We start from the raw sequence: 24,562 nt of genomic DNA, 5'->3' as shown, positions 1-24,562 counted from the left end.
CCAGCGCAGCCTGTCTATGAACTTAATTTAAAGTGTAGGTTTACATCGTGCTTTGTTTCCGAAGTTGCAGAACTCATGAATATGGTTGTATATGTCACTCGCTCGCTTCTTATTGTTTCGCTGCCTTCTCAATTATATAATGCATGTTTTCTTCAGCGCTTTTTTGAGGTCTTCCTGGTTTTCTATGTACTGCGTGATTACGTGGGAGGCGTGATGATGTCACACGAAACTCCGCCCCCACGGCGTTGAAGCTCATCTCCATTACAGTAAATGGAGAAAAACTGCTTCCAGTTATGACCATTACGCGTAGAATTTCGATATAAAACCTGCCCAACTTTTGTAAGGAAGCTGTAAGGAATGAACCTGCCAAATTTCAGCCTTCCACCAACACGGGAAGTTGGAGAATTAGTGATGAGTCAGTGAGTGATGAGTCAGTGAGTGAGTGAGTGAGGGCTTTGCCTTTTATTAGTATAGATATATACATAATATACATATACACACATAAATATATATACATATACATATATATACATATATATACACAGTAATCCCTCGCTATATCGCGCTTAAACTTTCGCGGATTCACTCTATCGCGGATTTTAAATGTAAGCACATCTAAATATATATCACGGATTTTTCGCTAGTTCGCTGATTTCTGCGGACAATGGGTCTTTTAATTTATGCTACACGCTTCCTCAGTTTGTTTGCCCTGTTGCCCACACACATACACATTTCATACAAGGGACGCTATTGGTGGATGGCTTAGAAGCTACAGAGCATGTATTACATATTAACTAAAACTCCTCAATGCTATAAGATATGCATCCCGCGTGGAGCTTGATTGTTTGCTTGTCTCTGCCCCTATCTCACCCTCTCTGACATTCTCTGTGCCTGACGGAGGGCTTGTGAGCAGAGGTGCTGTTTGCACAGAAGCTGTTTGCCTAGTGGATACGGACGCACCTCTAAGAAATGCAGCTTTATCGCGGTGCTTACAGAAGCACACTTATTGATTTTTTAATGGTTTGCTTTAATCTCGCTCTCTCTCACTCTCTGACTTTCTCTGCGCCTGACGGAGGAGATGTGAGCGGAGGGGCTGTTTGCACAGAGGCTGTTTGCTTAGAAGATACTGACGCTCTTCTAAAAAATGCCGCGGCAAACTTAAAAGCACAAGTATTGACTTTTTGATTGTTTGCTTTTCTTTGCGAGTGCTCTCTCTCTCTCCGAAATTCTCTGCTCCTGAAGAGAAGATCTATTTCCATTCTTTTAATTGTGAGAAAGAACTGTCATCTCTGTCTTGTCATGGAGCACAGTTTAAACTTTTGACTAAAGGGTGTTATTTCATGTCTAGAGGGCTCTAATAATGTTAAAGGTGTGGGAGAGTTTATAAGGGCTTAAAATATATAAAAATAACTACACAAACATATGGTTTCTACTTCGCGGATTTTCACCTATCGTGGGGGGGTCTGGAACGAAACCCCCGCGATCGAGGAGGGATTATTGTATATACACATACATATATATATATATATAGATATATATATATATACACATATATACACACACACACACACACACACACACACATATATATATATATATATATATATATATATATATATATATATATATACATATATATATATATATATATATATATATATATATATATATATATATATATATATATATATATATATATATATATATATACATATATATATACACATATATACATATATATATACATATATATATATATATACATATATATATACATATACATATATATATATACATACATACACACACACACAGTTGTTTAAGCATTAGGTGTGTTCTGTGTGCAAAAATCCTTGTAGCACTCACTGTGGTTCCTGTTAAAGTGACCCTATCTGCCATTCTTATATTTGCTCATATTTGGACCTGCGTCCATATTGCAAAAAGTGTGCAGAAACCCTTGCAGCACACACTTTGTCCTGAGCAAAAGTTTTGTCACTGAATTGCTGAGGGTTTTGTACGGAAGCGTATTAGGGCCACGGTGAAGAAAAAAAAAATTACGGACAAAGTGAAGAAAAAAAAAAAAACTATATGTCGAGAATAAATTCGACATGTTGACTTTATTCTCAACATTTCCACTTTAATCTTGACATTTATGACGAGAATAAAGTCGACATTTCCACTTTATTCTCATAGTTTATTTTGTCATTAAAGTAGAACTTCGTAAACTAAACTTCATCTTAAAATCAATGTTTTAATTTACTAGATTTTCTCAAACCTTGTCATAAGTTAATGTAGTACATTAAATGCTGTGTGTTAAGTGTTCCCCGACCAAGTTGTTAATCAATATGCGCTTCCTAAACTGACTTCCTCTTACACTGAGAAAGCGCAGGCAACGATCCCGCACAGAATACATTCACTTCATATTCCTGCTCTCTGAACATTTACAATGCTAAGATAAATAATTTATATCATTTTCATGATGAAATGCATTAAAGCATGTATTAAACATGCATGATGGTATGGCAGTAGTGCTGCTCCCTCAAAGTATGGGGTCCCCAGGTGTACATTCAGTGTAGAGACCTTTATGGTAGGTGTGACAAGGCTCCGAAAAACTGGATGTATGAATGGGTATCGCAAAGGTTTAACTGAAATATTTTGTATATGTTGGGTTCGTGATCTGGTGGTCAGAGACACAAACACAGAATTCAATGGATGTTCTTCTGAGCGAGCTTTCTTTATTGCATGTGTGCTGTCTCTATCTGACGTACCAAAACCCCAGTTCCTATCCTTCCTTTTTCTTTCTCCACATAACCAATCACCACACAATAAACATCTTTGTGAAATTAAAACTTGTTATAAACTTAAGACCACGGAGTGTTCAGAACTTTAAAAAAAATCTTCGTTATACATTTTTAATTATGCTATCCATTCAGGGTTGCACCCATCCTACCAAGCATCGTGTGCGAGGCAGGAGCAAATCCTGAACGGGGCACCAGCTTATTGCAGGGTGAATATGAGCAATACATACACACTAGCAGGGTCAATTTAGCATCACAAAGCCCCACATGCTACATGACTTTAAAAGGAAACTGAAGCATGCTGAGTAAACCCACCAGAAAAACATGCAAACTCAAGGCTGGGAACACCCGGGACCCCTTTGCTGCAAGGCAGCAGTGCAACCTCCACACCACCGTGCCCCCACATGATTAGTACGTTTTAATGCATTTCATCATGAAAATTATATGAAGTATTTATCTTAGCATTGTAAATGTTCAGGGAGCAGAAATATCATCAAATTAATGTATTCTGTGTGATGATCCCTGCCTACGCCTCCACTTAGTGCAAGAGAAAGTCAGTTTAAGAAGCACATAGCAATTAACATGGGTCGGGGAACACTTAATACAAAGCATTTAATGCGCTACATAACTTATGACGGGGTTTGAGAAAATCTAGTAAATTAAATATTCATTTTAAGATGAAGTTTAGTTTATGATGTTCTACTTTAATGACAAACTATGAGAATGAGGTCAACATGTCGACTTTAATCTCGAGATAAACGGCAAAAATAAAGTAGAAATGTCGAGAATAAAGTGGAAATGTCGACTTTATTCTCAACATAAGCATTGAGATTAAAATGGAAATGTTAAGAATGAATACCTGCCGTGGTGCAAGTGTAAATTGAATATCCAACAGGCTCTCACTTTCCCACTCAAAAGTCTTATTCATAGGTACTTTTAATTTTTTCCAAACGTTTTACCAACATGAGCTAAAAAAATGTTCAGAAAACAACACTGCTCAGTTATTTCAGAAAAGAGATGCAACAAACTAATGAAGGTGCGGCGTTAACTCCTGATGTGGCAATTTCAGACAAAGACATTGCAGACGCTGGTCCATCAGGGGAAACCTCTTCAGCACACACTCTGCCAATTGATGAATCTAAGCACCACTTATCCGGAATAAACAAACAATGGTTTAAAGATGTTAATTGGCTAATGGTCAAAGAAAATTGTATTTGATGCTCATTGTGCATGAAATAATCAAACACACATCCCCCAAGGAGGGAGTTACCTTGGGTAAATGTACCTTGCACAAGAATTCAAAAAGAAAGCTTGCTGGACCAGGAAAAAAGTAAAATGCACATCGAGTCTTCTGCTGACCTTTTAGGAAAGCGTGTACTAGAGCAAACTGGAATCAGTCAAATTGAAAGATCTTTATCTGTGTTAAATAACTTAGAGAAATAGCCTTTGTGGGAGCTTTAAGATCCATGCATTGGCTGGCAAAAAATGAGTTACAATACAACATTGTTTGAAAAGCTGTTGGAACACCGTAAAGAAATGGGTTGTTCCTTTTTACAACATCTCAATGTTGGTAAAAATGCACATTACACCTCTAAAAGAATAATGCAAGAGCTGCTGGATGTCTTAGCATCAAATAAAATCTAACATACTGAAAAATATACACACAGAAATTTTTTTCAGTATTCTGTGTGATGAAACCACAGACATCTTAGTTGTAAAACAATTAATTACTTAAATGAAATATGTTTGACAGATCACTAAAGAGATCAGAATTAGTTTTGTATCAACCTGCAATATGATTAATGGCAAAGCGGAGACTATAAGCAACACACTGAGTGAGACTATGGACACTCTAGGCTTGAAAACTGCTAATCTGGTTGGACTAGGTTCAGATGGAGCTGCTGTTATGATTGGGAAACAGAAAGGTATGTCAAAACTGCTTAAAGATAAAACATCTGGACTCTTGGTCAACTGCCACTGTGTAAACCGCAGATTGGCCCTTGCAAGTGCCCAAGCAGCAGCTGCTGTACCTTATTTAACAAAACTGAACGAAATCTTAAGGCAGCTGTATTATTTCTTCCAAAATTCTTTAGTTAGGATGGCTGCTTTAAAGGAAATTCAAAATATTCTGAACATTCCCCAGATTAAGCTGAAAATGACCAGTGACACTAGATGGCTGTCTCATGATTTTGCAGTACAGTCACTACAAAAGTGTATGCTGAGTGATATCCTTGAAGGGCCCAGATTCTGGGGACTTTGATTATGGGAAAGCTGCAGACAACTGGGCCTCTAGGAAGAAAAGAAGAATAAATATTTAACTGAAGACACCTTCTGCATATGCAAGTTGGCTTTCAAGAATATTTTAAAAGTTTTCTTCTTTAGGTTTCCCATACTTTTTTTTATTATTTTCACTTTTCTTCCCGGCAGCTAATAATGCTTGTACCTCTTGGTTTATGCCATAACAATTGTTATTTAAAATTTTTGTTAGGGTTGCAGGATCCTGAATTGGATACTTCTTAAATTAAAAAAAAATATTCTGGCACAAGTGTCAAACCTTAAAAAAAAGTCATATTGAGCATTGGAAAATAATTAATAATAATTAACTAATAAAAATAGTGCACATTTAATTTTGCCCACCCCGCCCGGCTACTTTTTCATTTCACCCGACTGGAAAAATTTCTGGGGAGAACACTGCTTGAAATTGCACCACCAAGCCTCTTACTGAAAGGCTTTGATGTTTTGACCTTTTGACCTTGACCTTTACTAGCCATTATCAATGGTTCTATTAGTGAGGGGATTGTGCCCTCATTTTTTTAAACATGCTGTGGTGTGTCTCTGTCTAAAAAAGGCAGAATTAGATCTTGGAGTTTTAGCCAATTTTCGCCTGATTTTGCAAGTGCCATTTCCGGCTAAAATATTAGAAAGAATTATTTATAATCAATTGGTTGATCACCTTAACTCCAATAATTTATTTGAGATCTACCAATCTGGCTTTAGGCATTATCATGGTGTTGAGACGGGCCTCCTGAAAGTATTCAATGACATCTCTATTATTACTGACTCAGGTGGCGCTACAGTCCTTGTCCTCCTTGACCTGTCCGCTGCCTTTGACACTATTGACCATGAGATATTGCTGTTGCAACTTCAACATCTTGTTGGGCTTAATGGGGCTGGGTAGACACTTTTCAGCGACTTTAAATTCCTCTTTTTCGTCAACTGCTCCTCTTAAATGTTGTGTTCCTCGGGGATCTATTTTGGGTCCTATTTTATTCTCTATATACCTTCACCCTATTTTTAAGAAATTTAACATTTCTTTTCACTGCTGTACTGATGATACATAGATTTGTATTCCTGTCTGCAACTCTGCAATGAATCAACTGCAAAACTGTCTTTTTGAACTAAGATCCTGGATGGCTAATAATTTTCTTGATCTGAATCAAAATAAAACAGAGGTGCTTATAGTGGATCCATCAGCTAAAGCACAAATTGTTGTTGGACTTCTCGGCTCTTTCTCTGTCTTTTGCAAACTCAAGTCCACAATCTTGGTGTTATTTTTGACAGTAACCGTTCTTTTGAGAAACAGATTATTTCCATAGTCAAGAGTTGCTTTTTCCAGCTTTGTCTTTTAGGTAAGATCAAGCCTTTTTTTTATCTTCTAGAGATCTTGAGAAAGCTACTCATGCTTTTATCTTTTCTCGCCTTGATCACTGCAACTCGCTGTATTCTGGGATTAGGTTTAGCTCTGCTTCTAAACATTTAAATTGTTAACATTCATTAACAGTTACTACAAAATTTAAAACTGTGTTCCTCACAAGCTCTGCCAACAAAATAAAAAAATACATACGAAAATCAATGTGTATGATTTAAATAGTTTAAATCTGAATAGGGGAAGCATCTTTTTTTACATTTTTGGAATTTCTAAATTCACTTACTTTGATCTTTGATACATACCTCTCCTTTGGCATTGGATTCTTCAACCACATTCAGGAATCTTTTAATCTGGTCTAATGTTGGAGGGCAGAAATCATCAATTTTTATGTGGTGTAATGTCAAATCAGGACATGTGTCATGGTACGGAGGCTTGCGTTCACAAAGTGTAACCAAATGCCGAATTCCATTGTCTAATAAAAACTGATAGTGGGCAGGCAGCCGAGGCAATGCCATTCCTGCTAACTTTTTTGGTTCAATCCAGGAAAAGTTGTGTGGAGCTGCAGAACTCATCATCTATACAGTCTGCATGGGGAAATGGGGGGGAAAAAAAAAAACAGAACATCAATACACCTCCAGGAGCACCTAAACAATGCAAGCAGATATAATTGTAAGACAAATTATGGTAGTTAAAAAAGGACTATTATAATAGGGAGTTAATTAATCTCCTACAGTAGTTACCTTAGGGAATAAATGTGATGTATGACTGTTATGATGAGCTAAAAATAGGAAAGGCATTACCATCAAAAAACCTTACCTAACACAATAATTCAATTATTTTATTATTTTTATTAAAGATTCAAAATTTTAACCAAAAGAAGGGAAAAAATAATGAGAGATAAAATTAACAAAACATGCAACAAAAATTAAAATTAAGAGTCAAAGTTCAAAAGTCCAAATTTCAAAATCCTAAATACCAACACTAAATCAAAATCGAAAATGTCCAAAATACTATATGGTTCAAAGACAGCAAACTTTCCAATAAAAGGAAGCCAAAGAATGCATTTGCAGATGCAAAGAGGTTTACATAGAGCCTCTCAGGTAATTGCAACAGCCGATAGTAATAATTGATAAAGTTTGGGGTAAGGGAGCAGGGATTAAAAAAAAAAGTCAACACAAAACAAACAATAGACAAACCAATGGCAAGTGAGTGGTAATGACGAAAACAAAAAACATTACAAAAGGCAAAATGGAAATCCTAAAAATAAAGGTTTGAAAAAGTAGCGAATACATGGCTTGCATAGAGACTTTACATAAACAATTAATAAAACTTAATATAGTACCCACTTTTCAGATTATATCACACTTATATATATATAATAAATTTAAAATTAACAAACATTTCTCTACAAAGAGACAAACTTTTAAAGAATTGTATGTTAATAAATACCCCCCAACAATTTCAACCATCGCTAATCAGAATGTGTGCATGTGTATTGTGCGCCAAGAAAAAGTAAATAAAGAATACAAACCCAAAAAGAGAATTACAATCAGACGTCATAAGGCAATATGGATGATACAGTAGATGTACAAACCAATTTACACTTCATGTCAGAGTAATCATATTGTAAATATGATCCAATTAATATCACAAATGGTAAATTTCTCTCTCTCTCTGGAATTCAATTTCTAGCACTTGAATTAGAGAATGTAAAAAACCTGTATCAAATTACAAAATTGATTAGGCACTTTTGTATATACATTGATAGGTCTGCTAAAGCATTTTGTTTGTACATGCATGAAATGATTTTAAAAACCAGCCATATACAGTAAATGATTAATGAAGCTGATGTCCAAAACAAAATCAGGGCAGTTGGTGCACAGCTGCTTCTGAATTAAAAAACTTCTACATCTCTGACAAGCATACAAGTCCTAGACAAAACACTTTTAATTTATATTAATCTTTCTTACATAAAATATATCAATGTGTTTTTTTTTTTTTTTTATAAGTTTACAGCTTCACTGCATTTGCTTGCATGTATATTTATACAACTGAGCATGAGGTTGGGCAACAGACTTGTTCAGTGTTATACAGTGAATGACAGATAAGGACTGAACTGTCAACCTTGTAGTCTGAAGTCTAATACAGTACCACCAGACCCTACTGCCTGCTTCCCCTTCATGTGCAGCAGATATTTATCTCAAAAAGTTTCATAAAATATGGTAAGTAAAGAGAGCAAGAAGATTTCAAACAAAGTGCCCCAATGTCAATGCGGTTTTAAGATTCTACACATTATAAGCTTATACTATTAGCCCAGATTCTGTATTAGCTGGGGCACCATAGAATGGAGGTTTACTAATTCACAAAATGTGACACATGGTATATTGCTGGATTCTTTGGAATGTTTGGGTTCAGAGAAACCTACATATAGAAATGTTTTTTTTTTTTATTTCAGCCCAAGTTCCCCCCATTATATACATTATTACTATCAATCACTGCATTTAAGTGGGTAGGTAGATGAAAAGAACTTCACTTGTCCCCAGGGGGAAATTTGGCTTTTTACATAAGTGCTTTGAATAAATAAACACACACATACATACATACATACATTTTGGTCTGAGCACACACCAGAATGACTGTTTTACTTTTTTTATTAATGCAAAATACCTGTCATTCAGATTTGAAGTCAATCATCCAACTTACCCAATGAGAAAACAAATCAGCCCTACTTCATGCTTGCAATGTTATAAATCACTATATAAAATTATAAATTAATTGTTAGGTTTTTTATATCTTTACTATTCAGCCTTTTAATATTAAAATGGAAGAATAATGCCATTATCTATCAGGGCTTTGTAGATTTTACATTGTACTATGCTAGTCCAATAGCATAGGAGAAAACAATCAGTAATTTTAAGCAGCAGAATGTCCTAATTTACTGTAAGCATTTTCTGTTGTTATATCTAAATTATTAGTATAAACTAAACACAGATGTCCACAGCCTAAATTAGCACAGTGTCAATTTGAGGATTCAGACTGTACCAAAGTCTTTAATAAAGAAATAAAACTAGTTAACATGAGCATAACAACCAATACTTTAAATGTATTCATTCCTTCTTTCACTAAGAACTAAACTAATGGTCTCCCTCCATCTCTTCAATATATTTTCAGAAAATTACAGTGAATATAATTAACCCAGGTGCAGTATGGAAAACAGCTAAAAACTTTCAGATGGATGGGAAAGTATTTTAAATCAATTCCACTCCTAACCAATCACATTGGCTCTAACACAATTTATGGGTAAATGCTGCCATCTCCTGGCAAATTATTGGAGAAGAATTTTAAAAAATTGCAATTTTACGTCTTGGGATTTTGAGGCATTGAATTAAGGAATTGTTTTTGAGTTACACTGATTTTCACAGGACCCTTTCCACACATATCATACTAAACAATGATAAAAATAAAATATATATTTCTCTCAAATGCAGCATATTTAGCAAACAGGTATTTTATTCTTTAAGAAGTGTTTATACTGTATGTCATCTGTCAAGTGGCAAGTCTTTTTAAGCATTTGTGTAGCTCTTATCTTTTTATTAAATGATAGTATTGTCTGCCTGAGCACCCACATTTCTCCTACATGTTAAAGGGTAGTGTCCTATATAATCACATTACTGTATTCTTAATTACTTGTAATGGTGTCCCTACTGAAAGAAAGCAAAAATGGAGGGGGTGTGGGGGTTGGGATTATATTATAGAAGTGCACTTCCGATCACAAATTTCTCAAAAATGAAACACTGTCAGGGATATATTAATATCTATATATAAAATATAAATATATATAATACATAGATATACTGTATCGTACAGATAATGTATATATACTGTAGATATAGATATACAGTAAAAATGCATAAAGCATTCTGTATAGTATTGCACTTCCGATCACAAATTTCTGAATAACAAAAAAACTGCCATGGATATATAAATACTAGACATTAAGCCCGTTAAAATAACGGGCGCTAGAACAGTAGCGCATAAACATTTGTATAATCAGTCTATATTAAATGGCAAGGGACCTTGTATGTGGTTGTAATATGTGTCACTGTATTGTGTGCTTTTAATTTCCTCTCTCAGTAATACTGGTTTGTATTTCCGTAAAATGCCTGTAATTTTGTATGACAGTAATACAGTGGAACCTCGGCTCACGACCATAATTCGTTCCAAAACTCTGGTTGTAACCCGATTTGGTCGTGAACCGAAGTAATTTCCCCCATAGGATTGTATATAAATACAATTAATCCATCCCAGACCATATGAACTGTATGTAAATATATATGATTTTAAGTTTTTAAGCACAAATATAGTTAACTATACCATAGAAAGCACAGCGTAATAGTAAACTAAATGTAAAAACACTGAATAACACTAAGAAAACCTTGAACAACAGAGAAAACTAACACTGCAAGAATTTGCTTATAGCCTTATGACCCGCTCGCTAAAAACTCTTTTTTTAATGAGTTTTAAGCACAGGGGGAAAAAATGAACATTTTAAAAAACCTGTAATTTAATAAACAACCAAGAAAAGTAACATTGCAACAATTGCACGTGAGTGTGTGTGTGTGTGTGTCTCTCTCTCGCGGGCCTGTGTCTGTGTGTGTGTGTGTGTGTGTGTGTGTGTGTGTGTGTGTGTATGTGTCTCTCGCGTGTGTGTCTCTTAAGCGCGCACCTCTGTGTCTGTGTATGTGTGTCTGTCTGTCTCTCGCCTGTGCGTGCGCCTGTGTGTGTGTGTGTGTGTGTGTGTATCTCTCTCTCTCTCTCTCTATCTGCACAGAGAATGCACAGGAAGAGACTGAACACGTGCTGTGTGGCCCCGCGCATGCGCACTTCACCAGAAGACACACACGGACATCTGGACGCACACAAGGGTTTTATTACTACTGTATCTACTGTTACAGAGCATCTTGACATAGAGGTAAACTGAAAGAAGGGTAATAAAGTCAGGTAGAGCTAAAAGCCTTTTGGGTTGTTTTTTTAAAATGAATTCATGCGAGTCAGCTGATCTAATTAATTTAGGTAGGTTATTCCAGAGTCTGGGCGCTATACAGCTAAAAGCTCTGTCACCCATGGAGTGTAGATTAGTGTGGAGTACAACAAGATTGCCAGAATCAGAGGATCTTAGTGGGTGGGCAGGCACATAGTGATGGAGAAGGTCACTGATGTAGTTTGGCGCAAGGTTGTTTAAGGCTTTGTAAGTTATCAGTAGAATTTTATATTCTGTAAGACACAGGAAGCCAGTGAAGGCGAAGCAGGATGGGTGTTATGTGCTTGCTGCTGCTGGTCCGTGTAAGGACTCTTGCAGCCGAGTTCTGAATAAGCTGGATCTGTGATATATGATTCGAAGAGGCACCTTCCAGTAGGGGATTACAATAATCGATGCGGGATGTGATAAAAGCATGGACAATTTTCTCAGCGTTAGAAAAGGAGAGGAAGGATCAAACACATGATATGTTACGGAGGTGAAAGTATGAAAGCTTCTTAATGTGATTTATGTGGGCGGAAGAAGAAAGGAAGGAATCAAAAATGACACCAAGATTCTTTGCAGTAGAGGCAGGTCTGATGAGATCACCGCCAAGATAGACTAGGAAGGAGCTCATTTTATTAAGATGCACTTTAGTCCCAATTTGCAGGAGTTCAGTTTTGTTGCGATTTAATTTGAAAGAGTTCTGCTCCATCCAGGATTTAATTTCACTGAGGCAAGTTGTGAGCTTAGAAAGCTCTAATGAAGTTCCACTTTTAACACTGAAATAGAGCTGAGTATCATCTGCATAAAAATGATAACCCAGTCCAAAGATTTGGGGTTGTCAATATGGATGTTGAAATCACCAAGAAGAATGACTCTCTGGGAAAAGGAACTTAAGTGGGTTAAAAGTTCAGTCAGATCAGATAAGAAGGATGCATTGTATTTTGGAGGACGATAAAGGACAATGAGTAAGACGGGACCTAATTTCGTTATTAGTTTAAGAGCCAGACATTTGAAAGACAATGGACAATCAATTGGGATTCTTTTGATGTTTAATTTCATTCTGACAATAATTGCAAGTCCTCCACCTTGTCTTGAGCTATGAGGCTCTGTGAGGAAAGTGTAACCAGGTGGTGTCGCCTCCGTTAGAGACGTAAATTCATTTGTTTTTTGCCAGGTCTCCTTTAAGCACAGCATATCAGGTTTGGTATCAATGATGAATTCTGACAGCACCAATGATTTGCCATTAAGAGATGTCAAATTAAACAATGCAATATTAGTTGATGAGACTTCTTTTTGCAGAGCTGTGATCGGAATTGATTTTCACATACTGTAATTTGGCACACTGACACTTCTATTTCTAGGGCCATAAGTAGAACGGCGTATTCCTGAGCAAATGCTGCCGGTGATCTTTTCATTCACAGCACAGCGGTGGTGGCGACCTGACCCACGATGTACATATTTTGGCCACTGCAAAATACCGGTGTCTTTTAGGATATTCCAGTCAGACCATTTGCTCTGGACAAACTGTTTAATAAGAAGGAGTTTGTTACAAGAGTATTTTAGCATGATACTGAGCAATACTTATCTGATAGCAGTGGAGAAGCAGCACAGCGCAGCCGGTGAGACGGGCGGGTGCGGTGGAGCAGATGAGCGGCGATAGCAAAGCAGCAGAAAGTATAGCAGGAGGAGGTAGCAGGATTTGGAGGTTCCAAAATACAGCCACAAACAAGTAACGCTGGGTATTACAGGCGTGATCACCCCAGAGATTAGAATAAGGTCACCATTCCTCTTGTGCGTTGTAACCAAAACTTCCAGGAGTATCCCCAAATTTAGATACTTATCACATGAAGGATTGTTTCAGCATCATGTTTTAGTTGCACCTCAATTTGTATTTTAACTTAACCATATTGTAATTTCTTACAGCACCACAAATGGAGGTGAATTAAATCATTAAATCATTAAATTAAAATTAAAGTAACATAAATTGTGTAATTATTCACAGAGGTCAGACACAATTTTTAAATTATTGTTATTGATAATGGAAATTCTGATCTTAATTTCTACACATACCTAGAGCAGACCACCTGTAGTATTGAAAATGTTAGCAAATATTGATTGTTTAAAAAGTTTTGTATCAAACTGGGGAATTTCAGCATCATAACAACCCCAGACTCAATCCACCATTTCTGAACTTGCTTGAATAGGTAAGACCACTGTGATCATCTTTCGTTTTTTACATACTTAGTTATCAGAGTTCAACAGCGATGACACTAATTTCCTTATAAAATGTACAATGTTGACAATGAATATGATCTTGCATTATGCACTTTTTAAAACTGAAAAATATAGTTCTCTCTCTTCAGACTTCAATTTACAAGAACACTGTATGATCCACCATCTTCTCAGTAAGTACCTGAGGCTGAATAATAAGAAATATACTCTTAAATCAATTTTTGAAAAGCACAATTAAATTTTGAACCTGTACCAGACTGCCTAAGGTATTCTTGGAATGATGGCTACCTCAGTGCTTGGGCAGTGCACGGGATCAAAAATTGGCATAACCTTCCAATGAATGGGTTTGCCTGCAGAGGCTGATACACAGCAATTCATACCTGCTCCACTAACTAAAAAGGTGGTATTGTGGTAAACATTAATGATGAATTTTACACTATGGATTCATTTTCTGGAATGGAAAAAAAAAACCCTCATCACCTCAATTCCAGTTTAACTCAGTAATGAAATCCTGCCGAGTTTTTTTATAATCCTTCATGTTAAAAGCCACAGTGTTCTGGATAAAACAGCTACTGAAAGGAATGACAACTGAGTATCATCAGATAGGGTGACCACTAATGATTATTTTGTAAAAAATTTATTTTTACTATTTTAATAATTAATTTAATCCAACAAATAATCTCAACCAAATAATCCAAAAATGCATATGAATGTTTGTTGTACTTAAACACATTTATATAGAATTTGACCGGTCAGGGCAAAAAAAAAAGTGACAACTTCAAATATTAAAACAAACAATACAAATTAGTTAAGAATATTTAAATCAAAAACACCCAAATGTAAAATATTTTTTGCTTAATAATTGTTTTATCAACAAACATAAAAGAATCAGAAGTCCCACTTAAAACAAAACCAAAATATTAGGCTTCTGTGTTAACTTAGACCTCAGTGTTACAATAGAGGAATGTTAGCATGTCCATATGCTTGAGGCTAAGGCTTTTTTACAATACTGCCATATTGCCAGAATATCTTGGGTGGAAAACTTTGCTTTATTAGCTTGCCACTCCTAAGACTCACTTCAAATATATGTTAATAAAATCCATCTTAACTTGCAATCTATATATATATCAATATATACATGTTTATTTACAGACATTGTGTATATCCCTGTTCAATATAAATCTGAAATGGTAGGCTTGGAGACTATTTATCTATCCTGTCCAATGAACAACAACAACATTTATTTTTATAGCACATTTTCATACAAAAAAAAATGTAGCTCAAAGTGCTTTACAAAATGGAGGATAGAAAAATAGAAGACACAGTAAAAAATAAAAATAAGTCAACATTAATTAACATAGAATAAGTAAGGTCTGATGGCCAGGGTGGACAGAAAAAACAAAAAAAAAACTCCAGACGGTTGGAGAAAAAAAATAAAATCTGTAGGGATTCCAGACCATGAGACCGCCCAGTCCCCTCTGGGTAAAATGTCAGACATATTGTCAACTCCAAATTTCATTCTCGATCCTAGTCAATAGAATCCATTTCTCTAGTAAATCTGTGATGAATGGTCTGTGGCACAGGGCAATTTTTAAAATAAATAATCACGTCCCGGTAGCATGCAGGCTCAGAATTGGGTACAAGTGTGAACAAGTGTGCTCTGCTCCAGGAAGGGTTGGGGTGCCTGGCTAATTGCACACACAAGTGAGAATGAGAGTGTCAGTCAGGTGCCTCAGAGGTAGCAGTGCATCACAAATGCATCCAATCAAGTCAGTACAATAGAAGCCTGCATGGGACAAAGAGGGGAACGGATGGGGAGGCTGAGGGTTGCTCCTGCTGAGCAGCCAGGTGGTAGGAGCAACCACAGTTACTCCAGGAAGACTGCCCTGTTTCCTGCTTGTTTTAACCTCACTGTGTTTGTATTGGATTATTTTCAATCTACATGCTTCCATTAGGTCAGATTATCTCAAGGCATAATATGAGCTACCACAGTTATGATGATGACACACAACTATATTTATCAATAGCGCCTGATAACCCTGACTCTTTTGGTTCACTGACACAATGTCTTATTTGTGCTTCTGAATGGATGAGTAGTAATTTTCTCAAACTAAATAAGGAGAAAACAGAAATTTTAATGTTTGGCAAATATTTATACAATGAGGGTATTAGAAATAAACTTGACCCATTAGGATTAAAAATCAAGATGGAGGTAAAGAATTTAGGGGTAATAAATGACTCTGATCTAAATTTAAAATCACATATTAATCAAATTATTAGGACAGTGTTTTTCAACTTAAGAAATATAGCAAAAGTTAGACCTCTTATAACTTTGCAAGATGCTGAGAAATTACTTCACACTTTTGTTTTCAGTTGGCTAGATTACTGTAACTCACTCCTCTCACGACTACTCAAAAAAGACATCAATCGATTGCAACTAGTGCAGAATGCAGCTGCTAGAATCTTAACTAGGAAAATAAAATGTTACTACATTGGTTACCTGTGCCACTTAGAAATGACTTTAAAATACCACTTATGGTTTACAAAGCCGTAAATAATCTTGCTCCATCCTATATTTCAGAATGCCTTTCACCTTACACTCATAACCTTAGATCTTCAAATGAGTGTCTGCTTATAATTCTAAGAGCTAAACTTAAAAGATGTGGTGAGGCAGCCTTCTCCTGTTATGCACCTAAAATCTGGAACAGCTTATCAATAGAAATTTGCCAGGCTAATACATTGGAACATTTCTTAAAAAAAATGCTAAAAACTAATTATTTTAACATGGATTTCTCATAGCTTCATTTTAGTTTAATCCTGATATTCTGAATATGCATTTAATTATCATTATCATTCATGGTGGCTCCGAAATCTGTATTGACCCCTACTTTTTCCTCTGCTGTTCTTTTTCCAGTTTTCTCTGGTGGTGATCTGCGCCACCACCACTCGATCAAAGCACAGTGCTGTCCCTACATTGATGTATTAGAGGCCAGAGGTCCACATGACCATCATCATCAAGTTCTTCCATGTAAAGCCTGAAAATCATGAGGACTAATTTAGATCATTTGTGTTAGGTAAAATGCCTACAGGGGGCTGGGCAGTCGTGTGGCCTGAAACCCCTGCAGATTTTGTTTTTTTTCTCCAGCCATCTACAATTTTTTTTTTGTTTTTTTCTGTCCTCCCTGGCCATTTGACCTTACTTTTATTCTATGTGAATTAGTCAAAGTGAACTTTATTGTCATCTCAACCATATACAAGTATACAGATAGACGAAATTGCGAAGCTCAGGGTCCACAATGTAACAACATGATGTGCAAATTAAAAAAAAGAATTAAAATTTAAAAATTTAAAAAATTAAAAATTAAAACACAAACAAGACAAGACATTGTGCAAAGATAGGCGAAAGAAGTAGCAGCAATATTGATGTGTAAGATATGTAATATAATAAATAAATAAATAATAAATAATAGATATAGATAATACAGAAATTATCAGTGTATGATAATGGTTGTTTAAGACATGTGTAAACAATGACATGCTTCACAGCAGAAGGATATCAAGAGTGTCAAAATACTTAAAAGGTCAGTATACTTTTGGTCTCGTCCGATGTGAGAGATGGACGTCTAAAGTGGAGCTCCGCTAGCAGCGGTGTTATTTTTCATATTATTTGCTTATTATCCTGAAATATCCTGCATTTATTCACCCAAGCAGACTGCTACAGTATATATGTAAGCATATATAAACTTGGCCAGCAAGAAAGGGGGTCCGAAAGAAAAGAAAACTAAAGCTGCACCCAAGCCAAGATCAGCAAGCCCTAGCTCAAGATACGGCCTTTCAGAGAGAGACCTGGAACAGCTGGGCGAAAGTACAGACTCTTCGGAACCAAGGTCCGCTACATCGTCGCCGGCTGAGAGTGAAAAGGGAGCGAATGTACAATCGGGAGTGCAGATCTCGATAGTTTGCTGAGCGGAGAATACCTGAAACTGGAAAGGGCCTTACAGTCCGCAATCTCAATTACTCCACGCGAGCCGGAAATAGCGGGGGCACCGGCTACAGTAGAGCCTGATGCTTCACCTACGGTACAAGAAAGCACAATTAAAATGTCTAAACTGGAGGTGATGCTCGCTGAGATCATACAAGATATAACGAAAACCGAGAAGGCAAATGAGAAAGCAAGGGCAAAGGCACATGAGAGGCTGAAACAAGAGTTGCTGGAATTGAAACAGGAATGGCAAATGAAAGGCTGCGACAAGAAATGCAAGTGGAAATGCGACAGGTGCTGAGTAAAATTGAAATGCTTACTGATCAATTGGGGGATCTCAATGAGACATTCACGACTATGATTGAATTAGCCGAAAATTTAGCTACCAGTGCTGAAGAAAAAGCAGAAAACGTTAGCTCTGAATGCAAAAAACTCTGAGACAGACTGGCTGCTTTGGAAGATGGAAGTAGAAGGTATAACGTCAGAATTGAAGGTCTACCTGAGAATCGAGAAAGTTCAAACCCGGTGAAATTCGCTGCTGAACTTTTTCTAAAATAATCTGGGACGACTTTAAAGCAGAATCTGAGATAGCAGCAGCTTACCGCGTATGCGGATCAAACACCGTTAGACCCAGACCAAGGTCTTTTATAGTTCGTTTTGAACGATTATCATTTAAGCTAGAGGTGATGGCACTCCTCAGAAACAAGGAAGATATTACATATGAAAATAACCACATTCAGATCTTCCTGACTTCTCTCCAGCAACACCTACTAAACACGCAGCCTTCTACAACATCAAACAGCGGTTACGGCAAGCCAGTGTCAAATACAGCCTCTTGTATCCGGCAAAACTTAAAGTGGAATGGCAAGGTCATTTCTATGTCTTCGCTAGCAAGGAAGAAGCAGAAAAGGAATTAAGAAAGCTGATCCCGGGACTATTCTGATACATAATAGTGAGTCATGGCGGTAAATGATAAAGCTAGGATTAAAAATCTACTGTCTGATCTATTTGTTTTAAAATACATTTTTTTTATCAGCATATATTCTTATTATTACTAGGGCGCTATCTGTTTATGTTTTATTGTGCTTAATTACTTTTTCTTTCCTTTTTTTTTTTCTAATTACTTCATCTCTACCCTAAACAAGACTGTTCAATATCATACCTTTGGTTTATTGTTATTGCTATTACTGCATTAAGACTTGTTATTTTGGACACATCTTTAACACCATCACCCGGGTTTACTATCTGGGTGTATCATCTTATGCACTAAAATTGCTGAAGACTATATATATATTTTAAGTGCAAAATTCTTTTTAAAGACTATATTGGTAACAGATATCTCTATCTTTTAACACTACAGCCGCTGCATGGGGGCTTGTTGTGCTTTGGACGTTCTCTGTCTTTGGGTATGTCAGAGGACTGGGACTGCGTGAAGTGGGTTTTAGCCTCGCTTGGGGAGGCAAAATTTAAGGGGGGGAGAGAGAAAGAGAGCAGGCTTGATCTATACCTAATCTATCCTCTCAATCTTTATAATTATAACTATCAACGTAATAATAAGCTGCATGGCAACAACTCTTGGGGAAATAGGAAATTAAGACCTAAACTATCTCACTTCCAGTTAAGACTATAAAATGACATCAAAAACTCAGAATCAGTGTCTCCATGATGGGACAGTTAACTTCGTAAGCTGGAATGTTAAAGGCCTGAATCACGAATTAAAGAGAAAGAAAGTACTTTCTCACCTAACAGGTCTAAATGCTAAAATAGTATTTTTACAGGAAACCCACTTACTAAGCAAGGATCAGTTCCGCTGCAAAAGACTGGACTGGCCAAATGTTCCATTCTAGTTTTACAAAGAAAACTAGAGGTGTGGGAATTCTCATACATAGAACAGTACCATTTGTAGCATCAGATGTAGTATTGGATCCTGAAGGGAGATATGTAATGGTCATGGGAGACTTATCTAACTGTAAAATGATTTTGATAAATGTTTATGCACCTATTTGCATCCATTCCCAATCTGAACACTCATAAAGTTATAATGGCTGGGGACTTTAATTGCGTTTTAAATTCACTTTTAGATAGGACTTCCTCCACAGGGGGAACGGCATCTAACACTGCAAAGAGTTTATAACTGATCACAACTTATCAGATCCCTGGAGGTTTTTAAACCCAAATTCAAGAACATATTCTTTCTACTCACCAGTACATCATTGCTACTCAAGGATTGATTACTTCTTTATAGACAATAACTTCTTGCCTAAGATTAAATCTTGCAAATACGATGCTATTGTTATTTCGGACCATGCACCTATGATCTTGGAGCTGAAATTACTAAGCCCCATACACTCACCCCTCAGATGGCGCCTCAACCCACTTCTATTAGCTGATGAGAATTGTACGGAATTTATATCCAAACAAATCAAATTCTTTCTAGAGACAAATACATCCCCGAGATCTCTGCAGGAATACTCTGGGAAACTCTTAAGGCCTTCTTAAGAGGACAGATTATCTCATATCTTTCCCACAGAAATAAATCAAGAAGAAAGTAGCAGAGATAAAAAGCGAAATTACTAAAATAGATGAAGAACATGCGAGACTCTACATAGGAGGAGGCAGGCTCTACATTCCGAATTAAACCTCTTGACAACTAAAGAAACTGAACAACTAATTTACAAATCCAGACATCATTACTATGAACATGGAGAGAAAGCTAATAAGCTTTTAGCTCAACAAATTCACACGCTAGAAGTGGGCAACGCAATCTCGGTAATCACTAACACGAACGGAGATAAAATCATCGAACACAAAAATATAATGCACACTTTCAGAGACTACTATAAATCCCTATATACTACTGAGTTTAAAGAAGACAATATACAATCTAATGCATTTCTGGATACATTACAGATACCACAAATAGACGCTTTTAGTGTGGAGGAACTTGATAAACCTCTGGCGTTATCAGAATTACTAGATGCTATAAAATCACTCCAAGGTGGAAAAGCAGCAGGCCCTGATGGCTACCCTGCAGAGTTTTACAAGAAATTCTCCGCTCAGCTAGCTCCCTCCTATTAGCAACATTTACAGAAGCCAGAGATAACCAATCTCTTCCACAAACCTTTCGCCAAGCACTAATCACTGTCTTTCCAAAACAAAATAAGGACTTATTACAATGTGCATCATACAGACCAATTTCACTTCTGAATAACGACGTTAAAATACAGTACTCTCTAAAATCATAGCTAGAAGGATGGAGAAAGTGCTCCCTCTGTAATATCACAAGACCAAACTGGATTTATTAGGGGCCGACACTTATCTTCAAATCTTCGACGCCTGTTTAATGTAATATACTCACCAACTAAATCAAACACCCCAGAAATATTATTATCATTGGATGCAGAAAAAACATGATTGAATGGAAATAACTTTTTACTACATTGGAGAAGTTTGGGTTTGGCCCGAACATTTGTGCATGGATTAAATTACTGTATACTAACCCAGAAGCTTCAGTTTGCATCAATAACATTTGCTCAGACTACTTTAAACTAGAACGTGGCACTAGACAAGGATGCCCTTGTCACCGCTGCTGTTTGCATTGCCATTGAACCACTGGCAATACATTGTCGAAATACTGATCAGATAAAGGGGATTAGCAGAGAAGGACTGGAACAGAAAATCTCATTATATGCAGATGATATGGTACTGTATATATCGGACCCAGAAAATTCTGTGCCTGCAGTCTTAGCAGCACTCACAGAATTTCAAAAGATCTCTGGTCTCAGAATTAATCTGAATAAAAGTGTACTCTTTCCAGTGAATTCTCAAGCATATAATATTAGATTAGATACCCTACCTTTTATCATTGCAGAACAGTTTAAATACCTAGGGTAAACATCACAAGTAAACATAAAGCTCTATATCAACAAAATTTTCATCTGCATGGAAAAAATTAAACAAGACTTGCATAGATGGTCAACCCTTCATCTCACACTAGCTGGAAGAATTAACACTGTTAAGATGAATATTCTTCCTAAGCTCCTTTTTTATTTTAAAACATCCCTATATACATTAATAAATCATTCTTTAAGCAATTAGATTCAACAATAGCCTCATTTATTTGGAATTCAAAACATCCACGCATCAAAAGAGCGACCCTACAAAGACAAAAGGCAGAAGGCGGCATGGCTCTACCTAACTTCCAGTTTTATTACTGGGCAGCAAATATACAGGCGATAAGAACCTGGACACAAATAGAAGAACATACACAGGCTTGGACCGCAATAGAAGTAAAATCCTGCAGTACTTCTTTGTATTCCTTGCTCTGTGCTCCAATAAACACACGTTATCGGCAGTACACTAATAACCCAATTGTGCTCCACTCACTTAAAATCTGGAACCAATGTAGAAAGTATTTTAAGACGGAGAAGCTTCTATCTGTGGCACCCCTGCAACCTTCACAAACATATGCAGTTTTTAATATCTGGAAAAAATTTGGAATTAACTTGCTTAAAGATCTTTATATAGACAACGTCTTTGCATCCTTTGAACAATTACATTCCAAATTTAACATTCAAGCTACACATTTCTTTCACTATCTTCAAATCAGGAACTTTGTTAAACAGAACCTTCCGGATTTTCATCATCTTGCACCCTCATCCATGCTGGAAAAAATATTGCTCAATCTCAAGGAATTAGACTCCATCTCTACAATATATAAAATCATTTTACAATCCCTTCCTTTCAAAGATCCAAGAGGACACTGGGGAAAAAAAAGGTCAGTATGAGATTTTCAGTTATTTTCTACATGCCTCTCTGTCAAGAAGTCCAAGATCCAATTGCAGAGGGTGGTGTTCAGGCCCAACCTACTCAGTTTTACAACCAGCTTTTGAGGGATGATTGTGTTGAAGGCAGAGCTAAAGTCTATGAATAGCATCCTGCCATATGTGTCTTTTTTATCCAGATGTGTCAGGGAGAGGTGAAGGGCAGAGCATATGGCATCCTCAGTTGACCTGTTTGAGCGGTATGCAAACTGAAGACGGTCAAGGGAGGCAGGGAGATTATTTATGTGTGACACGACCAACCTTTCGAAGCACTTCATTATGATTGGCGTGAGTGCAACTGGTCGGTAGTCATTCAGGCATGTCACTGATGACTTCTTCGGCATTGGTATGATGGTGGTCGATTTGAAGCATGCTGGGACTGACGACTGGCTCAGAGATGTGTTGAAGATGTCTGTGAGGATACCAGCCAGTTGACTGGCACATTCTTTGAGCACAAGACCAGGTATGTTGTCAGGTCCTGCAGCCTTGCATGGATTGACTCTGGATAGAGTCCTCCTCACATCTGTTATGGAGAGACAGAGTGCTTGGTCAGTGGAGGGAGGTGTTGCTTTCCTCGCAGGCTCTTTGTTCTGCACCTCAAGCCGTGCAAAGAAGTTTTTAAAGAATTAAAAAAATTAGTATTGCCTAATTTAATAATTTTTATATTTTATCTTTTGTTTCCTCTTTCTTCATCCTGTAAAGCACTTTGAGCCACATCATTTGTTTGAAAATGTACTATATAAGTAAATATTGTTGTTGCTGTTATTTATTTATTGAAGATTTCTGAAGCACTGCACTTTAATTTGGATACTTCAATTTGATTTTTACTGGTTGTAAATAGAAGCACTGATCACTGTTTCACCAACCCCTTGATGCACGTGTGTGTGTCCTCATTTGCCTGTCTGAACTTAGTTATGACTATCAACAGTGGAGGGTTCAATAGGCTCCTAAACAAGATCAGGAGCATGTAGCCAACCTGCATTATCACAATATCAGCTTTACATAAAAGAATAGTTGTCAAATGGCTAAACATGTGTGAATGGTTTACTTAAGTTACTCTTGTTTTATCCTGTACAATATCTCCAAAGTAGTGTCCAAGCATGGAAGTAATTGTGTTGGGGCACACAATCTGTGTTTTATATAGCAAACAAACAATTATTTTGTCATTTTTAGTGAAAAATTGCCAAAACAAAAGAGACTTTGGTTACTATTTGTAATGACCATCCTCGGCAGAACGTGGTGCATGTGCTGCCAACGGTACGAAATGAGGAAAGGGGAGGGGAAATAAACAGTCAATTAAGATAATATGACCAGACTATTGTTCTTTACTTAATTTAATCAAGTAATAATAATAAATTGCTGTAACTAAAATCAAAACATCTCTCATGATATTTGCACCACTAATTTGTTGTATTTAATATTTCTGAACTTTAAAACGTGGAGTGAAACCAGAAGTCAGATGTAGTACAGTATAAAACAATACTTCAATGTAAAAGTTGGGTACATTGAGTATTGTAAGGTTTCCAAACTCTTTTGGGACTAACCCCAGCGGGACGACACGTCAAGGAGCATCCTGAAGCGCGATCGCCACATCTTTGGAAGACAACCTATCAGTTCCAGTGGCAACCACAGGCTCCCAGCACTGTAGCCACACACTGCAAAAGCAAATCCGAAAAGATCATGGTCACGCTGTAAGCGCCTGCCATCGATGGGTGATGAAAGAAACATTATAAATGCAGGGAACAGTATTACTTGGCCACTAACCTGGCCATGATCCTGCCTGATTGCTGTGTCTGTGTACAGGAGAATGGTAGATCCTGCTACAATAAATAGCCGTGGTGTTCCTATTTCAAGGTTTATAAAGCTGCTTTTGCTGAAGTACTGAGATTTTGCCTCGTGTTTTGGGGTGCAAGACAGGGACTCGCATCTCACAATATATATATATATATATATATATATATATATATATATATATATATATATATATACATATATGAATAGATAGGTTCTAAAAACCATGCCAAGTATACAGAGTTAAATTCTGCAAATGCAGTT

General features: G+C 36.7%; 1 protein-coding gene across 1 annotated transcript in view; it reads right to left on the bottom strand.

Moving 5' to 3' along the window:
• The window catches only part of dusp23b (dual specificity phosphatase 23b), a 106,281-nt gene that overhangs the window by 48,227 nt on the left and 33,492 nt on the right, over positions 1-24,562 (bottom strand). The window contains exon 2 of the mRNA XM_039748198.1: positions 6,750-7,031. Coding sequence (XP_039604132.1) covers positions 6,750-7,022 — 273 coding nt within the window. The 5' untranslated portion in view covers positions 7,023-7,031. The remainder of the gene's footprint in view (positions 1-6,749; positions 7,032-24,562) is intronic.

The sequence above is a fragment of the Polypterus senegalus genome, chromosome 3 (genome assembly GCF_016835505.1).
Source record: "Polypterus senegalus isolate Bchr_013 chromosome 3, ASM1683550v1, whole genome shotgun sequence".
NCBI classification, from domain to species: domain Eukaryota; kingdom Metazoa; phylum Chordata; class Cladistia; order Polypteriformes; family Polypteridae; genus Polypterus; species Polypterus senegalus.
The sequence above is the reverse complement of the archived record's forward strand: the minus strand, read 5'-3'. Positions and strand labels throughout refer to the sequence as shown.